Source organism: Anthonomus grandis, chromosome 13, assembly GCF_022605725.1.
Source record: "Anthonomus grandis grandis chromosome 13, icAntGran1.3, whole genome shotgun sequence".
In the NCBI taxonomy this organism is placed as follows: Eukaryota; Metazoa; Arthropoda; class Insecta; order Coleoptera; family Curculionidae; genus Anthonomus; species Anthonomus grandis.
In genome coordinates, this window is record NC_065558.1 from 1,025,447 (window position 1) to 1,045,927 (window position 20,481).

At 31.0% G+C, this 20,481-nt stretch overlaps 1 protein-coding gene across 2 annotated transcripts in view; it reads right to left on the minus strand.

Moving 5' to 3' along the window:
* The window catches only part of LOC126744311 (protein vestigial), an 80,087-nt gene that overhangs the window by 15,381 nt on the left and 44,225 nt on the right, over positions 1 to 20,481 (minus strand). For both annotated transcript variants that reach the window (XM_050451701.1, XM_050451702.1), the window contains exon 4: positions 2,185 to 2,508. In XM_050451701.1, coding sequence (XP_050307658.1) covers positions 2,185 to 2,508 — 324 coding nt within the window. The remainder of the gene's footprint in view (positions 1 to 2,184; positions 2,509 to 20,481) is intronic.

Here is a 20,481-nt window from a genome sequence, read left to right on the forward strand (position 1 = left end):
AACAGGTTTAAAGTTTTTGTAAAATAATAGGCCTAGAGAATATAACTTTGTTGTATTTTGCAAAATAATAGATCTTAAAAAGTTAAGGTAGAAATGTGAAAATTATTTTATTATTATGGTAAATAGTACTTACTCTACAACCTTCCATAGTCGAAAAACTGTCATTTTTCGATTGTCGTCAATCAATTGTTCAAATGAGGAACCTTAAATTTCTTAAAATTATGTATAGAATCTTATAATTAAAAAAAAATAAAAATAATAAATAAAATAGTAAACCATTATTTAAAATAACAAAGTTAATGGTACTTTTTAGTAAATCGGCAACGTTGCATTGCCTAAAATAATATTTTTAATTGTTAGATCACTACCTTTAATCCATGTTGCCAAATTTTCTAAAAAAAAATCTATTTTTTGTTCTTCGCAAACGTCTAATCTACCATCAACAGTAATAAACCCTGTATAATATTAATACTTAATGTTTTTTTATGTTATATGTCATTTGTGTAATAATAAGTGCAACATTATTTACTGTTTATTGAGGCTGTGGACATAAGAAGCAAAGTAAAATTATTAAGTTGTTTATTAAGTTTTTGTTTCGTTTGAAATATCATTAAATAAATTACCTGTTCAATAAAACAATTTACCTAATTTATTTAACATTTAATATCTAATATGCTGTGCTCTCTAGAGGTAATGGATAAATTTAATATTAATTAAATGAAACTTTTGCCCATTTTCATACAGAGAGGTCAAATAAGAGGTATTTCAAAACCACCTTATTTTTTTTCAACATTCTTTATGTTGCTATCTTTTTGGATTTTACACAACATTATCTTTAGGAATTTGCAATCTAAAAATGTAACACATACAGGGTGTTTTATTAACAAAAAATAATTTAATTCTGAAATAGCTATCTTCGGAGCACCCTGTATACAAAATTTTATGTGAGAACTTTAAACTAAAACAAAATCGATGGGTGTAAGAATTTTAAAATATAAGCTTTTTTCAATGGAATATACTCATGAGCTAAAATAATTACGCTCTTTAATCAAAAACCTTATTTAACTCAAGTAAGATCACAAGTGCGTCGCCCAATTCCAGAAAATTAACCAAACTGCTTAAGAACCTCCTGGCTTTAGGCCAAAAGAACTATTCTTACCCCAAGAAAAAAAGTTCTTGGGTGAAGAGACAATATAAATCAGTTTAAGAATCTTTTATCTTGACGTAAAAGTATCAATTCTTTAGATAAATGAAGAACAGGAATTTAGGCCTTGCTACTAGTACGTTGGTCTTAATTTAAGAATTTGCCAGTCAATTTTTTAAGAGAATATTTTCATATAAAGGTATTATTTCTCTTATCTAAGGTAATCTTGAGTTCCTTTGTGAAGAAAATACTGACATTTTTTTAAGAGAATATTCACTTGGACCTATCCAAAGCCGCGAAGTTCTTATAGAAATTCATATTCAATTCAAATAAAGTATCTATTTTATCAGTGCATAATGTAGGAAAATAAAAACGAGAGTGCAGGAACACTTAAGAGAATATAATAAACACAAAGATACCGAAATCACCGAGACGAAATCGGCTTTTGCAAGTCATTTATTGTTCTCAAAACACTTTCCTTCCCTCCCGGAAAATGTAAAAATCCTTCATGAGTGCCCCAAGGGACAGAAGCTTGACTTATTAGAGAAGATGGAGATCACAAGGGCAAAAAGGAGTCCTGTACGGTCTTGCGTGAATGATGTTTTTACCTTTGAACCGCATTTAATTTTTAACAATATTTATCACGACCTGGATAGCACGTAAGTTTATTTCTCGACCAAGTCATATTTCGAGTTCGACACTTAGTTTGTGGTGTTAATCTAATAGTTTTACCAGTAAGTCATATCTCAATATTCTAATTTGTGTCCATGCATTGTTGTTTTTATACTAGGGTTGCCTTCTTTCTTTTAGATCTGACGATGCCTTAGGGCGAAACACGTGTCATCGTTTTTAAAAATAAACATAATTTAAGATCATTGACTTTCTGTCCCTCCAATCTCTGAATTTTTATTATTATAATATGAGTTTAAAGTACTGCATGTCTCTTTTAATAATCATACATTACTCTTATTTTTTCTTGTAAAAAAGATGCTATAACCCGATGAGTTATTAATTAAATAAATAAATAAATAAACACTTACCCGACATGGTAGGATACGACGAATACGCCGATTCGATCGAGGGATGTTGCCAGTCCATCGCCTTACAAGGAGCGTGCGAGCTCATGTGTAACCTGGATCCGGGAAGCAACAGACCGCCGTACTGGGCCGCCATATTGTGGTGATGGTAGTCGTGGACCGCTCGATGGTGCTGACTGTACTGGTACCACGCATCTCCCGGATGGTAGTGGTCGGAGTAAAGGTCGGTGGCGGAGGTGCCGTGGTGCCCTCCGCCCCCCGCTCCCCCGTAGTGCTGACTGTTCCAGAACGAAGGAGGGAAGTTTCGCGTGGACATCGGTGAACTGTCTGGAAGAGAAAAAGTGATGGTGAGTATAAGTTTCCTTAAAGTAGGAGATATTAGGATATCCAAGAGTTCGGCCACCCATATATATTAATAATAATAATTATGGTTTATTTATTCCCAAATATACATGCTTACAAATAAATAAAATGATACATAATAAAACTATTCGGAATAAAAAGCTACATCAGCTTATTCAGACAGTAATTTTGCACTTTTTGAACCGTTTTTATGTCCAGGCTGTCCAAAAAAGGTCCATATACGTGATCAGCAAAGTTGAAAAATGATAAAACGAGTGTTTCACAAAGCATAGCCTTAGTTTTTTACGACAAATAATATCTATCTGAATAAATTAGTTTGAACATCGAATATGCTTTTTTAAACAAAAAGTAACATGTTCTTTAAATTTTAATTTATAATCCAATATTAAGCCTAGATTTTTAACTGAGTCCTTAAATTCTATTATATTGTCGCCTAATTTAAGTTTCATACTATTCTGTAAGTGGTTTTTATAAGTTTCATTGCAGAATAGAATGGCTGTCGATTTGTCAGGATTTATTTTCAGTAAATGGTCTTGTGAATATTTCAGTAATTCCCCTAAGTCATTATTTATTTGTTCTGTTGATATTGCAGCTAAACTAGGTATAAAAGGCGAATAAACTTGAGTATCGTCTGCATAGAGATGATATTTACAATCTTTTAAGGAATTTGCAAGGTTAAAGGAATATATGCTATATAGAAGTGGGCTACTACTACGCTGAGGTACTCCTTATTTGACACTTTAAAATTATGATTTTTTTTCCTCCTATGCAAACTAGTTGTTTTCTGTCTGACAAAAATGAATTAATTAAAGAAGACAAGCAATCAAGATATTATGATCCATCATATCAAATGCCTTGGAATAATCTAATAGTATCAAAACAGTTGCCTTTCCAGAATCTTGAGAAGTGACAATATCGTCCACTATATCACACAGTGCCGTCGAACAACTATATCGGGGTCTAAATCCCGACTGTTTGGAAGGAATAATATTAAATTTGTTAACATAGTTCATCATCTGAGTTTCCATAGATTTTTCCAACATTTTTGAAAAAGTTGGCAAAATTGATATTTATCTAAGTTGACTTACTTCAGTAAGATTATTAACTGCCTCTGGCTGCAAAACGTTAGCTATTTTCCAGTTTTTGGGAATGTATGAGTTTTCGATATCGCTATTTATGATGTGTGTTATAAAAGGACAGCAAATAGAGGGAAGTGTTATATTCAATTTATCTACACCAAAAGCTTTAGACTTTATATTAAGAATAATTTTTTCTGGAGATCTGGAATTGTTTTATTTTTAAGAACATTTAATTTTTTAAGCTCAGCCCATTTCTCCTTGAAACTACAATTCTTAAACTTGTGATTAAGATATGCTTTTTTTTCAGCTCTCATAGCACTTGTTGTAAGATTCTTAGATTTTTGTAGTAATTCCAATGGACAGGATCCTTAGTACGCTTAAAGCGATTAAGTGCTTGATTACGAAGATTTCTTATCAATCTGATGTTATCGGTTATCCAGGGATTATACGACTATTTTTTATTCTTAACGGTGCATGAGTATCAAAAATTCTTAATACTGTAATACGTTAAAAAATCTACTTGTAAATCAATGTTGTTAATCAGATAAATGGAATTCAAATATACACTTTCGATGTCAACCTGAAACTGAGCATAGTCAATACGGTTTAGGGATCTAAACAAATATGAAGTATTGGGTGTTTCGGCATTAATTAGATTCATATAAACATAAACAAGTAAGTGATCTGAAACATTAACATCTCGAGTGCCAACATCCTGTACAATGTTAGGATTGCAGCATGTGAGATTACGAAGATCGCTATAGAATTGTGGCTCTCGTCTCCAGTTGGTCCAAATAGGTCACAATAGTAAAATTTTTAATAATATTGTAACGAAATTCGGGAACCCACTTTTATTGTCAACGTCAAAAACACTAACCTAACTCGCCTTGACTGTCGTTTAGTTGTTTCCAAGGTAAAAACTGACTAAACAATTAAAACTGAATGAAATGTCACAAAGTCCGATGAAACAGTTTCGAAATATTTAGAATTATCTTCATTTTTTTGGCCGAAAGAGACCAATAATTTTAAGAGAATACTGACAGTCAAAGCACGAAAATATACAAATTCTAGAAAATTAAAACTACAGGGATTCACAATAATATAACCTAAATTGGGGCCAAAATGAGGCCCTCAAACAGGATGAACTACTTAAAAACTAGACACTATAGATAAAAATAATAAACCAACCGTAAGTAGTACCCTACGAATCAACTTTAACTAAAGAATACTAATAAATTAGTACAAAAACTAGGAGAATAATGAACGTATTTACATTTTTATAATAATATGATGCTTTTGCCATTGAATCGGGGAAATATTGAAAATTATAGGAACAATAAAACGACTTGTCACGTCTGGGGATATAAAAAAGTTACTCTATATAACTGGCACATGCAAAAAAAGGAATACGTAAGACCTCAAATGCCTGGAAGTCATACAAAATTACTCTATATGCCTGAAATGCATAGAAATAGGATCTTTAAGTACCTGGAATGTATACAAAATTGTTTAAGATTAAATAAACGCTCATTACAGACTTTTAAACAGACCCAATGACCAGGAGGTAGGTAATTAAGAGTAGTTATTCCAGATATCTAAAAATGATTTAAATGACTAGAATAGGAGACCCAAGAGCACTTTATAATTATTCCAGGAATTTCATTGAGTGTGAAATAGCATATTCAAAGAACATAGATATCTGAGAGACCTAAAAATGACTGAAGGAAATATCTGCAAAATTATCTAAATGACGCTCATAGGCCCAGAAATTTTTGACGATCGTTAGAAAATTGTGCCATGTTTTTTATCTCTAATTAATGCAAATACGTCAAAACAGTATCATTTCCAAATGAACTAGAATGTAACTGGGAAGTAAAATGCGGTAGAAAGTCAACAATGAACTTTTGACCCTTAAATCGATATAAATCACGCTCTGAGATCCAGAAATCATCGACGATCGCTATGAAATTATGTCTCTTGTCTGTACCTAATTAGTGCAAATGCGTCAAAGAAGCATCATTTCCAAGTGATCTAGAATGTTTCTGGAAGGTGAAATGCGTGAATGTGAAATGCATAAGTCACGCTCTCAGATCCAGAAATCATAAACGATGGCTATGGAATTGTGTCTTTCATCTATAATTAGTCCAAATACATCAGAAAAGTATCATTTCCAGGCGAACTGAAATGTAAGTCAAAAAATGGACCAAGTTTTGGTTATTTTCAGTTTCGTGTTTGTGACCCAATATCTTCAATGTTGCGGAGGGTTGTTGGGTGAGGTAAGAAATAAAACAGTAACCTGTTTACCTAAATATCGACGTTTCGACTTATATTAAGTCATCCTCAGGACACCGAAATGGATTCAAGTAATCGCAGAGATAAAACAAAGTTATTTCAAGTACATAAAAAACACTATTAAAATAAATGTTCTTTACGTGTACAAAAATTAAGACAACAAAAAACAAAAACCACAATACAATTACATTCAGGTACAATTCATTAATTTTTTTTTATAAAAAAAATATAAAATTTATTTTTTATATACATTACACCTCTTACCTAAGTCTAGGTTTCTTTAGTTATAATTAAAACACATTTATAATAGGCGCGTAGAATTATTTTTAACATGATTTTAATAGTGTTTTTTATGTACTTGAAATTACTTTGTTTTATCTCTGTGTTTACTTGAATCCATTTCAGTGTTCTGAGGATGACTTCCCAAGTAACATTTTCTCAAGCTTAGCCTTGGTTTGAGTGATGGTTTTTTTCCGTAAAAAATAATGCTTAATGAGCACACGAAATTCACTTTTTTCCATTTTCTTCTCAAAACGAGTGGTAGTCTGCTATCAATAGCTGTCAAACACAAACTAAATGACGCAGCTTGTTCAAATTTTGATAGGCGTCAACTGACAGTTCTCTGTTGACAGGAGCAGAGTTGCCATTTCCATTAAAGGGCAACATATTCAAAAAGTCACGGACTTATTGACCCGCCCTCGTATCGTTGTATTTATATGAAAAGCCGAACATCCCATAAATAAATAAATAAATAAATATGCCTTTTATTTTTAAAATTACATAAACATAGCTGAGAAAAAAAAAACATTATTAAAAAGCTGAAAAAAAAGACATTAAAAAAAAAAGTAGCATAAACCACTGGCGCAGTCTAGCTTTAAAGAGCTACTCTACTGAACCAGAAGCTATACTTTACCATCAGTAAATAAATTAGGTAGTTAAAAAAAAAAATATCTTAGGCAAATTAATTAGTAAATTACAATAAATTATTAATTAAATATTACAATTAGAAAAAAAAAGAAGAAACTTGCATAACAAACATTAAATTTGCCAGAAAAATTGCACAAATAACAAAAGCCACTAAAAAAAATCTCCATTGGTTTGCAAATTAAATAGATGTTCCTTGAATGTTATTTTAAAAGATTGAATTGATAAATTAATTAGGTTTGTTGGTACTTTATTAAAAATATTTGCTGCATTATAAGAATATGACCTCTGAAACATGGCACTATGATGAAGTGGAACCGTAATTCTTTTAGAAAACCTTATATTTAAACCATGAACAGTGTCCCGAAAAATTAGTCTTTCTTTAAGGGAGACAGAGGAAGATGTGTCATTAATTATTTTCAATAAAAACACTGCAAAATGTAATATCCTGCGCATATCCATTTTAAGCCATCTAATATCTCTATATAAATAAGATACATGGTCAAATTTTCGGAGTCCATAAACAAATCGAACGCAAGCATTTTGGACCCTTTGAATTCTTACCCGACTTTCCAAATCTAGACAAAACCCATAAACTACGTCAGCATAATTAAAATGAGACAGTACAAGGGATTCACATAATTGTTTTCTTAACTTTACATTTAACATATGGCGGTTATTATACAATGTTTTCAGGGACATAAAAGTTCTTTGAAAAATTTTTTTAAGGTGTTCCTTAAATCTTAATTGTTCATCCAAAATAACCCCCAAGTTTTTACCGTTGTTTACAAATTCCAATCTTGTATTATCGAAATTAATATTTATATTAGATTTTAAAAACTCTCTTTGATTTTTGTTACCAAATATCATAAGCTGGGACTTATTAGGATTTAATTTTAAATTGTGATTTTTTGAGTTTAAGCCTAATGTTAAAATAAATATTAATATTAACCTTATAAGTAATGGTAAAAGGTGTACATTTCTGGAAAAAAAGGCTGATTGATTCGACTGCCTGGAAAATGAAAAAACAAACAAAATACTATTTATCTTAAAAATAATCAACAAAAAAAGGGCCAACAAATTTGGACCAATTAAAATCGAAACCAGAATGATGATGATGTTGGATGCGCGAATTCCCGCGAAGCGGTAAGGCATCGATAAAAGGCATCTTATCGAAAGAACGTTATTCCTCCTCAATCGGGTCGAAACCAGTTTCGGAACCGACAAGGACAAACCGACGGCACCGAACGAGCGAGAGACGAAGAAAACCGCGTGGTTGGTTCTCCGGTACTACAGAATGCTGCTGCTGCCGCGTCCTCGATCACTCGTGATTTATATAAAACGCTATCTGATAATTTTTTTTTCCTCTCTTTTTTTTTATTTATTTCTGAATGTTAACCTCAGTTTTATATTGTCGATTATCCTTTGAGGTTCGCCGCGTTGGGGCTGCCGATTCCCACAGGGGCATTGGGTTCTGGTGATAAATGCCTTTGACGGATGGCACCTTGTTAAGCGGATGGGGTACTTATTTAAATAAATGAACTAGTAAATATGTGTGCGATTATATACACCTCTATATATGTATTATATGTACTGGTTCTCATTGTAAGTGGGGGCCTTGAGGTGCGACAATCGGATCGGGGGCATTTATCAATATTAAATTGCGGCTTAAGGTAATTTGTTTGCTTTTGTGCATACGGATGGTTTATGTGGGGTATTTATTTTATGCGGAGATTTATCGAGGAGAGGGCTAAAAGGACCATTTGTTTATGTCGAAGATTTTTCTTTTGACAGTGCCAATTCGTATTTACAAGAGCACAGGAATCATTGTTTTTTTTTCATTATCTTCTTGATATTTCTCCTGATAAGACACACAAATCTACAGCAATTGTCCATGAAAAACAGAACGATGTTCATAAAATAAAAAGCATGATAATAAGAAGAATATATGAACTAAATGCATTTTTCAATGATCAGACCACTTTGATCACTATTGAGTCAATAAATATTGGCTATTTTTGGCAGTGGTGTCTAAGAGCAATGAATGATAATATTATTCAAAATCCGATATTAAAAAAAAAAAACTTATAATACTCTATTTATAAACTAAAAATAAAAACATAATTTTAAAATAATTCATTGTAAATGTTGTTTAGGCACCAAACCACTTGTATCCAAAATAAATAAATATTTACCGTTGAAGAACAATGTTTGATCTTTAGAGTGAGGACCTACTTAAAAATCTAATGATGCTATGTTAATAGAATAAAAAGCATAATATAAGAGAGAATATATGTACACTATAAATGTTGTTATTAAGGAATAAAACATCTCTAATCAAAAAGTACAGAAAAGATCTCTAGGGGCAATATTTAATCTTAAGGGTGATCTAAAATTGTCATTTGTGTCAATTCAAGTAAAAAAATGAGTCTTTTGCCTTTCGACCTTTTTACCCCTAAAATTGTTTCTTTTCTAACGTATTCGCACCAATTACAGATTAAAGACACAGTTCTATAGCGATCGTCGGTGATTTCTGGGTATGAGAAAGTTATTTATGTCGATTTAGGGGTCAAAAGTCCATTTTTTTTTCTATCTACTGTATTTCACTTCCCAATTACATTCTAGATCACTTGCAAATGATACTTTTATGACATATTTGAACTAAATACAGACAACAGACACAATTCTATAGCGATCATCGATGATTTCTGGATCTGAGAGCGTCATTTATGCATATTTAAGAATTAAGGCTATTTTTTGACATTCTATCGCATATCATCTTCAAGTTACATTTTGAATCGCCTGAAAATGACTCTTTTCTAACGTATTTGGACCAATTACAGACGAGAGGCACAATTTCATACCAATCGTCGGTGATTTCTGGATATGAGGGAGTCATTTATTTTTTTTATAATTTAATGATCCAAATAAGATTATGTCATAAAATAAAAGTCCGAGCCCATTTAAATTTGCCGACGTTTCGCAAAATATATTTGCATCTTCAGGGCGAATTCAATATGTTGGACTTAAGTCAAAAAAAAAATAAACATTTATACAGGAAGTTTTTTTTAGGTTCGTGACAAATGGAATTATTTTACTGCGATAAAATATATTCTTCTATTGTCTAATGTCATGTACCTAAAAAAAGCTTTCTGTATAAATGTTCATTTTTTTTTTGACTTAAGTCTAATATATTGAATTCGCTCTGCGGATGCAAATATATTTTGCGAAACGTCGGCAAATTTAAATAGGCTTGGACTTTTATTTTATTGATCCCTGAACCCAACAATATTCCAAACGATAGTCATTTATGTCGATTTAGGGGGTCAAAAGTTCATTTTTCAACTTTCTACTGTATACCACTTCTCAATTACATTCTGGATCACTTGCAAATGACACTTTTAGGACACATTTCAACTAAATACAGACAACAGACACAATTCCATAACGATCATCGATGATTTCTGCATCTGAGAGCGTCATTTATGACTATCTAAGAATCAAGTCTGTTATTTGACATTCTATCGCAATTCACTTTGAAGTTACATTCTGAATCGCCTGGAAATGATACTTTTTTTACGTGTTTGCATCAATTACAGACAATAGACAAAATTCCATAGCGTTGGAGAGTAATATCCGAAACCGAGAGCGTTATTTATGTCGAATTAAGGGTTAAAAATCAACTTTTTGACTTTCTACAATATTTCATTTCCCAGTTACATTCTAGATCATCAGGAAATGATACTTTGTATTTGGACTAATTACAGACCAGAGACATAATTTTATAGTGATAGTTAATTTTTTTTGGTCCTAAGGGCGTCATTTAAGTCATTTTCCTGATATATGCACTAATGTTGTTATAATCATTTTTCAGCTTCCTTATACATCAGACGAAAAACAATGAAAAACACAAAGTCACGGTCTCACAACGTTTACTTAAAGCTACACGTGTTTCGCTCTATTCAGAGCATCATCAGGCCTAAAACAATAATAATTAGTATTGAAAGAAAAAAAGAGGACATTAAAAAGACTAAAACCTTAAAAAGCCACTAACGTTGGCAAAACAGTAAATAAACATACATTTAAGGTTAGGATGACTATACAGTTATTTAGAACCAAAAAATAAAAAATAAATAAATAAAAAATTGTAAAATAATATCACACCTATTGGGATTTTTTGATGTCCTCCTTTTTTCTTTCAATACTAATTATTATTGTTTTAGGCCTGATGATGCTCTGAATAGAGCGAAACACGTGTAGCTTTAAGTAAATGTTGTGAGACCGTGACTTTGTGTTTTTCATTGTTTTTCGTCTCTTGTATACGTCGGTCTCTTTGTGAAAAATGGATGAGATTTTCTTATTCCTTATACATGCAGATCATATTTATCATATCAGATTCAACTTAAATGCCTGGAATTCTTATTCCAGGCATTTAAATAAATTGTATGGGCTCCAAATTACCCTTAGGTACGTACTTCTTGGTGATTGGGCGATCTTATGGGCCTTTATTTAAACTTAAGTAATTTTTTATACGTTCCAGACATTTAAAGTTACTTTTCCTATGCACCACAGGCATCTAGAGTCATTTTGCGTGATCTCCAGACATTTGAGGGCATTTTTGTACTTGTCCAGGAATACCCAGTCCCTTTTTGCAGGTGTCAGGTATCCAGAAATACTTTTATATATTCCAGGCGTGCCAAGGCGTTTAACTGTTCGATTTGCAATTTACAGGTAAAAAGTCGATTTTTTGACTTTCTACCGCATTTCATTTTGCCGTTAAACTATGACGTATTTGGACCAATTATAGACAAACGAATGGCAATTAAGGCAGTTGCAATCATTTTTCTAAATACCGCAAGTAATTTATAAATTATTTTAAAATCACTACTTGTACTCAATCCAAGCCTCTTAAATAATGTGTGATTTTTTCTCCACACAGATACAATAATATTTCCTTAATTTTCACACAATATATTTAATTTTCTTACCCATTGAATTAATTTTTCAGTATTAATTAATTAATTTCTGTCCTATAGACTAATTTTTAATTATCTTACAAGAAGTCAAAATTAAATATAAAATAATTAAATAACTACTTCAACTGCCTGTAAAAAACCATCGAATTTTTTAGGCACCTTTTGTAAACAACAAAAGCAAGTTGTACTATTGAAAAAAGACTGCTTCAGCAAATAAAATACCATAAAAGAATCTTCAAGAGATCCAGATACGTTCTTCAAAAGTTTTCAAATTAGTGATCTCATGCAAAAGCACAGTAAAGAATTTATTAATTAAACTCCCTTTGCGTTATAAAGATCTACTGCAACGATTCGCGGTATTTCCACGGGGTATTTAGCAACATTTAACGAGCCGTCATTAAATCTAATAAATAAACAAGATTATGGTGCATTTATCGCTCATAATGTGTGCAATATCAAACTAATAACTGTTGTCGGTATAAATTAAATTGTTGCAACCGTTACTTTTTTGTTCCTGATTTATTAAAGCGGCTTTGATTTATTTATAAGTTAATATCAGACAGTATCCAGACAGTATAGAAAAAAGGAAAGTCCTTTCCAAATATTTATCCTAAATAAAATTCGCAATTTTAATATACTGATAATGGCAATTAATAAAATTTAAAATATGCAATATACATATAATTAAAAAAAGCGTTTAATAACTCTTAACCGCAATTAAAAGCGGTTCCAATAAACTATAAAACTAAATCATTATTAGACTAATAATAAAACGAACATTTAATTACATAATGCGCCATTAAGAAGAGATAAGGGTTTGCACGTTAACTTAATTATGTTTCTATGCTTTTAAGTATCTAGATTATGTTTAGTATTTTAATATGAAATATTTATGGCTGTTCAGAAGTATTTTAAATAATATTACGTAGAGGTTAAAAATCTGATCTACTAAGGGTTTACACCCCAAATATGAAATTATTGGTGAGTTTTGTTGAGTATTTGTAGACTTGTATTGGATTGGATTGAGATGATCAAGAAGTTTTTTTTAGTAGGGCTTGTAAGTAGATATAGAAGAATTTGATGGATTAGGCAAAAAAATGCTTATACACCCCGGCATTCAGGAAAAATATGCGTTTTTAAGATACAAATTTCAGGATTCTGGAGGAGAAAATTTGAGTCTGTGCCTCTGAAAGTGCTCTAAATAGTAGAGCACTCGCCAGTAAAAGGAAGTAAATTTTAGTTGTTTTTTAAAATTAAAAAAACTATCAGGAAAAATTGCTTAGGTACTTTACAGTACACAAAACTTTTTAAATTGTTTTAGGAAATTATTGTTTCGTTCTATTTATTAGTCCAATTGACTCGGTTATTAGTGCAAATTAATTTTTGGACTTCATGTAACATTAGTATGAACATTCATTGAAATCCCTTTAATAACAAAATTAACATTTAAGTTTTTGTTACTGATATCCCACTATAGCAAAACTAAAGGTACTGTTTTAGGTTTCCTAGCATAGAATTTGATTTTTATTGCTCCAATTGGCTCCAATTCCAGGGGTTCTTGTAACATTACTATGATTTTTTATTGAAATTCCTGTAATAACAGAATTTCTATTCAAGTTTTTGTTAGTGATCTCTCACTATAGCAAAACAAGAGGTATTGTTTTAGGTTTCCTTGCCTATAACTTGAGTTTTATTGCTCCAATTGGCTCGGTTTTTAGTGCAAATTAATTCCAGGGGTCCTTGTGGTATTAGTATAAACTTTTATTAAAATCCCTTTAATACCAAAGTTTTAATTCAAGTTTTTGTTAGTGATTTCCCACCATAGCAAAACTAGAGATATCGTTTTCTGTTCCCTGGCCTATAACTTCAGTTCTATTGCTCCTATTAACTCGGTTATTAGTGCAAATTAATTTTTGGACTTCGTGTAACATTAGTATTAACTTTCATTAAAATCCCTTTAATACTAAAATTTATATTCAAATTTTTGTTACTGATATCTTACTATAACAAAACTAGAGGTACTATTTTAGGTTCCCTGGCCTATACCTTCAATTTTACTGCTCCAATTGACTTAGTTTATAAGGACGAAAAACAAAGAAAAACACAAAGTCACGGTCTCACAACATGTAATAAAACGGGCTACACGTGTTTCGCTCTAGTTAGAGCATCATCAGGCCTAAAATAAAAATATTACTTAACCAAACTAAAAACTTACATAAAACAATAAAAAACCTTTAGAAGCCATCTACACACTTCTCAGTACATAAATAAACAATAATTTTAAGGTTATAATTGAAGACACAAGTGGATAAAGGTGTCAGGTATCAAACTTGTTATTCCGAGATAAATGAGTTTAAAGTTTTTAAATTGGAATTTTTTTATGTTTTTTATATTTTTAAATTTAACAAATGGGATATCTTAGTTATTATTGCACTTTTTAATAGAAGGATTAATATTTTAAAAAATATATATATTTTTGGAAAATTACACTTTGAATAAACATAACACCTTTATCCATTATAAATTTAATTAAAAGAATTAAGGCAACATATGGAAAAAAACGCTACCTGCACAAAATAATTTATTTATTAAACTTATGACACAAAATAAACAGCTTTACCTAACCTAATGAAGTATTACTTAGTTTTTCTCTTTTTCTTGACATTTTCTTGACTATCTTCCAAAATGTTTTCGTAAAACCATTTATATTTGAAGACACAAGTGGATAAAGGTGTCATGTTACCTTAGCACGTTTATCCAATAAAAAAACTCCTAATAGTGTGGTACATGACGCCTTACTGTTCTAGGTTCCCTGGCCTATAACTTCAGTTCTATTACTCCAATTGGCTCGGTTTTTAGTGCATATTAATTCCAGGGGTCCTTGCAACATTAGTGTGAAATTTCATTAAAATCCCTTTAATACCAAAATTTTTATTCAAGTTTTTGTTGGTGATGTACGACTATAGCAAAACTAGAGATACTGTTTTAGGTTCCCTGGCCTATAATTTCGATTTTATTGCTTCATTTGACTCGGTTATTAGTGAAAATTAATTCTTTGACTTCGTGTAACATTAGTATGAACATTCATTGAAATCCTTCTAATATCAAAATTTCTATTCAAGTTTTTGCTAGTGATTACCTAGTATAGCAAAACTAGAGGTGTTGTTTTGGGTTCCCTGGCCTATAATTTTAGTTCTATGGCTCCAATTAACACGGTTATGAGTGCAAATTAATTTTTCGACTTCGTGTAACAATAGTGTGAACTTTCATTACTAAAATTTATATTCAAGTTTTTGCTAATGATTTCCCACTATGACAAAACTAGAGGTGTTGCTTTAGGTTCCCTGTAATATTCCATTTGTGGCGGGAAAATTGGAATCGGCACGATGATTATTTATGAGAAATTTATATTTCGCGTTTTACGTGTCATTTGTAAACTGATACTGTCAAGTCTTTATTAGGAACGCCTTAGAATTAGATGCACGGATTGAGTACTTGTGTTTCCACTCGTTCAAAATTACAACCATCTAAAAATAATATTTATAAACTTCTCTTGATGAAACTAGGACCCCTTTTTTACCACTACATTTTTCCATATAATTTCTTTCTTAATTATTATTTCAAATTGACTTATTGTTTTTTAGCTGGACGCCACAAAAAAGCCCGCTCGCCCTTCTTGCCCAAACCTGTTCCCAAATCGGAGCCGACAGTCCCAACAGTATGTAATTTCAGTTTTATTGCTCCATTTGACTCAGTTTTTAATGTAATTTAATTTCAGGGGTCCTTGTAATATTAGTATGAACTTTCAATGAAATTCCTCTTATAACAAAATTTCTATTTAAGTTTTTGGCTAGTGATTACCCACTATACTAAAACTAGAGGTATTGTTCTAGGGATTCCTGGTCTATAACTTTATTTCTATTACTCTAATAGTCTCGGTTATTACTTCAAATCCATTCTAGGACTTCTTGTTACATTAGTGTGAACTTTCATAAAAATCCCTTTAATACCGAAATTTCTATTTAAGTTTTTGTTAGTGATATCCGACTACAGCAAAACTAGAGGTATTGTTTTGAGTTCCCTGGTCTATAACTTCAGTTTTATTGATCCAATTGACTCGGTTATTAGTTCAAATTCATTCCAGGACTTCGTGTAATATTAGTATGAACTTTCATTAATATCCCTTAATTAACAAAATTTCTATTCAAGTTTTAGTTAGTGAATGCCCATTATAGCAAAACCACAGGTCCTGTTTTAAGTTCACTGGCCTATAATTTTAGTTTTATTGCTCCAATTGATTCGATTAATAGTGCAAATTAATTCTAGGACTTCTTGTAATATTAGTATAAACTTTCATTGAAATTCTTCTAATAACAAAATTTATATTTAAGTTTTTGTTAGTGATATTCCACTATACCAAAACTAGAGGTTTTGTTTTAGATTCTCTGGCCTATAACTTCAGTTCTATTGCTGCAAATGACTCAGTTTATAGTAAAAATTAATTCCAGGGGTCCTTGTAACATCAGTATGAACTTTTATTGAAATCCCTTTAATACCAAAATTTCTATTTAAGTTTTTGTTGGTGATTTTTTACTATAGCAAAATTAGAGGTATTGTTTTGAGTTCCCTGGCCTATAACTTCAATTCTATTGCTCCAATTGACTTGGTTATTGGTGCAAATTAATTCTAGGGCTTTGTGTAACATTAATATGAATTTTTATTAAAATCCCTTTAATACTAAAATTTATATTCAAATTTTGGTTAGTGATTTCCCACTACATCAAAACTAAAGGTACTGTTTTAGGTTCCCTGGCCTATAATTTCAGTTTGATTACTCCAATTGACTCGATTATTAGTGCAAATTAATTCTAGGACTTCTGATAACAACAGTGTAAACTTTCATTTAAATCTCTCTAATAATAAATTTTCTATTCAACTTTTTGTTAGTGTTATCCTACTATAGCATAACTAGAGGTATTGTTTTAGGTTCCTTGGCCTATAGCTTCAATTTTATTGATCCAATTTTGTCGGTTATTAATACAGATTAATTTTTGGACTTCGTGTAACATTAGTATGAACTTTCATTAAAATTGCATTAATAACACAATTTTTATTGAAGTTTTTGTTGGTGGCGTACGACTATAGCATATCTAGAGGTACTGTTTTAGGTTCCCTGGCCTATAATTTTAGTTCTATTGTCCCAATTGACTCGGTTGTTGGTGCAAATTAATTCTAGGACTTCGTGTAATATTAACATACATTTTCATTAAAATCTCTTTTACAAAAAAATTTATATTTACGTTTTTGTTAGCGATATCTCACTTTAACAAAATTAGAGGTATTGTTCTGGGTTTCCTGGTCTATAACTTTAGTTCTATTACTCTAATAGTCTCGACTAATAATGCAAATTAATTCTAGGACTTGTTGTAACATTAATATTAACTTTCATTAAAATCCCTTTTATAACAAAATTTCTATTCAAGTTTTTGTTAGTGATATCCCACTATAGCAAAACTAGAGATATTGTTTTAGGTTCTCTGGTGTATAACTTCAGTTCTATTACTACAAATGACTCAGTTTATAGTGAAAATTAATTCCAGGGGTCCTTGTAACATCAGTATAAACTTTTCTTGAAATTCCTTTAATACCAAAATATCTATTTAAGTTTTTGTTGGTGATTTCTTACTATAGCAAAACTAGAGGTATTGTTTTAGGTTCTCTGGCCTATAACTTTAGTTCTATTACACCAAATGACTTGGTTATCAATGCAAATTATTTCTAGGACTTCTAACATTAATGTAAGCTTTCATTGAAATCCCTTAAATACCGAAACTTCTATTCAAGTTTTTGTTGGTAATGTACGACTGTAGCAAAACTAGAGGTATTGTTTTAGGTTCCCTGGCCTATAACTTCACTTCTATTGCTCCAATTGACTTGGTTATTAGTGCAAATTAATTCCAGGGGTTCTTGTAATATTAGTATAAACTTTCATTGAAATCCCTTTAATAACAAAATTTATATTCAAGTTTTTGTTAGAGATATCCCACTTTAGCAAAACTAGATTATATTCTTTTGGATTTTCTGGCCTATAACTCCCGTTGTCTTGCTCTAGTTGAATCGGCTATGGCTCGATTTGAATTTTAGTTTTTTTTTTGTTTAACAGAGTTTAATTTTAATTTAATGTTACTTTAAAAAAATAATAAATTTAGAAAAAATGGTCAAATGCTTTATAGAACATAAAAACTTAACGTTTTGTGATTTTTTTTTAATTTATGAGGTTCCTTTTGAATTTTGAACTTTTTTTCAAAATTTTTCAAAATTTCAACATTTCTGGAAAAATGTTAAATTGTCTTGAATTCAGTTTTTTTTGCTGGAAAAATTTTCATTATAGTAACATTAAGATTTTCGACAATTGACTCGGAGCTATTGATCACTTAATATAAACCTAAAAGTTGTTTCTATAAAAATTTAAAATTTTTTAAAATCAGCAAATAAATATTATTTTAAGGAAAATTTTCGGAATTAGAAGTTTTTTGAAAAATATACCTTAATAATTTGAGTCCTGAAATGGGAGAGGAAAACGTTCGAATTAATTTTTATTATAAATAAATAAGTAAAAAATTATGAAATCCTAAATTAGCATTGCGTTATCGGCAGTATTCAAATCGATAGCTTATCTGACTCCCTATAGTTTTTATAGTTCCCAAACAAATCGAGCAAAAGAGAGTTCTAGGTACAACTAAGAAGTAAAAACTAAAAGTAGAACTTTGAGCCATTGTTTTCCAAATATTTTGAAAGTGTTTAACTACAGCAAAAAAATCCTTACATACCACTGACATATAAAACGACACTTCTCACATTTCAAAAAGCATCCACGGAATTTCCAGTGAGCAGCAGCAGCAAGAATAAGAAGCTCCAGTAAAGAAAGTCAAGTGACCGGTAGTTCCTTCAACCCGCCGATAAACCGGAGATTAATCACGTTATGGCATTAAAAAAAAACAAAAAAAAGAGCGAACCAAGCGAATGTCCTTCGGAAACATGACAATACAAATGGGCTCTATATGGCGCCGAAAATTTCGCATGCACAAACACTCCGGTGATAAACGGCCCCCCCGTTTGCGACGGGATACCGGGCGAAAACACGGGGGACATATTATTATAACATCATCCCGAATAAATCTTCCGCTTATTTATGTCAGTTCGCGGGCACCTAATTACCCACATAAATACATCGCGGGGAAAAAACATTATGTTTATGGACCCCCCCATCGGATGTCTCCGCGAGGACTTTTAGCTCTTTTTTTTCTTCAGTCAGGTTAAAACATTTGTAATAATAGCGATATTAAAGGTGTTTTCTTTTACCTAACTCGGTAAACCTAACTTAACTTACCAGTATGTTTGTAAGCAATGTTAATAAAGTACATTAAAGAAAGTATTTACTTAGTTATTTAATTATTTCTAATATTTACTATTCATCTGCGATAACTGTAATCGCGAGGAAAGGGCAAGAAGGCCATAAATACTGTAGAAAAACCCATTAGTGGCTCACACTCAATTAAAAAAACATTGGAAATTTTACCTTTTTACTTTCTATTTACCTGGTTTTTTTATTTTAATAACCAAGAATAAAAGCAATTGATTTTGCATAGCCATCTTAAGGGACTCGAAATTTTTTCTTAACACGATTTGAAGTAAATTTTTTAAATGTTTATTTTTCAATTTCAAACTGAGAGATAAAAAATTGGTTGAATGGAGAAAGTTGTAGGACATTTAGTTACAATTTAGTGCCGTTTTCAGAAAGATTTAATTTTTTTCCCATTTTGAAGTGTTTGGATAAAATCAAAAAGTTTTTAAAAAAGGGCTGTATTTTTTTTATTTCACCGTATTTTAAAAATCTGTAAAAACATTATTAGGAAAACTTTTTAAGGACAACGCTTACCTGAACTCAGTTTTTGTTTTCGACGTTTCGGTTCTGAGTTTTCATCCTCAACTTCTTTTTCGGCATGTACTACAATGTAGCGACCACTCGAACTAATGTTTTCTGCTATTCCGAATATTCCAATAAAATTTTGCGTCGGTTTTGACATCTTCTCCAATAAAATCCATTACTTTTTAATAATTTTCGCAGTGAGTCTTTTTCATATGGAAATTCAATTTCCTCCTTAATTTTCGCCAGCATCTTTCGTAAAGTTGGTATTACTTTACATTCTGTATAAAATTTCTTAATAATTCTTCTTATTACTCCAAAATCAGCATCGTCAATTTTTTCCAGTACTGATAATCTCTTACGTGTTTTTTCTGGAGTCGATAAAGGTTCTGTGGGGTCAAACTCACGTCAATGTTGATCCTCTTTTCTAATTTTAATTATAATAGATCGCCCTACTCCACAATACAAAGCTGCTTATTCTTTTTTAATGATTGCTTAAAAGCATTATTGGCACTTTCCTCATTACCAATTCTTATTACATTTGCAATAACGTCACGCGTCTGACCTTTCAAAACTTTATTTTTTAAATGTTCCATATTATTTAGTAAGAATCCTCGATACCACTCAAAAATTAATATAAAGACCAAGGAACTAAATTAACGCGATATCACAAGATTATTAATAAATGAAAATTTAAACAGACACTTGCACACTTTTAGAAAAAGATGGGCGGTTCTAA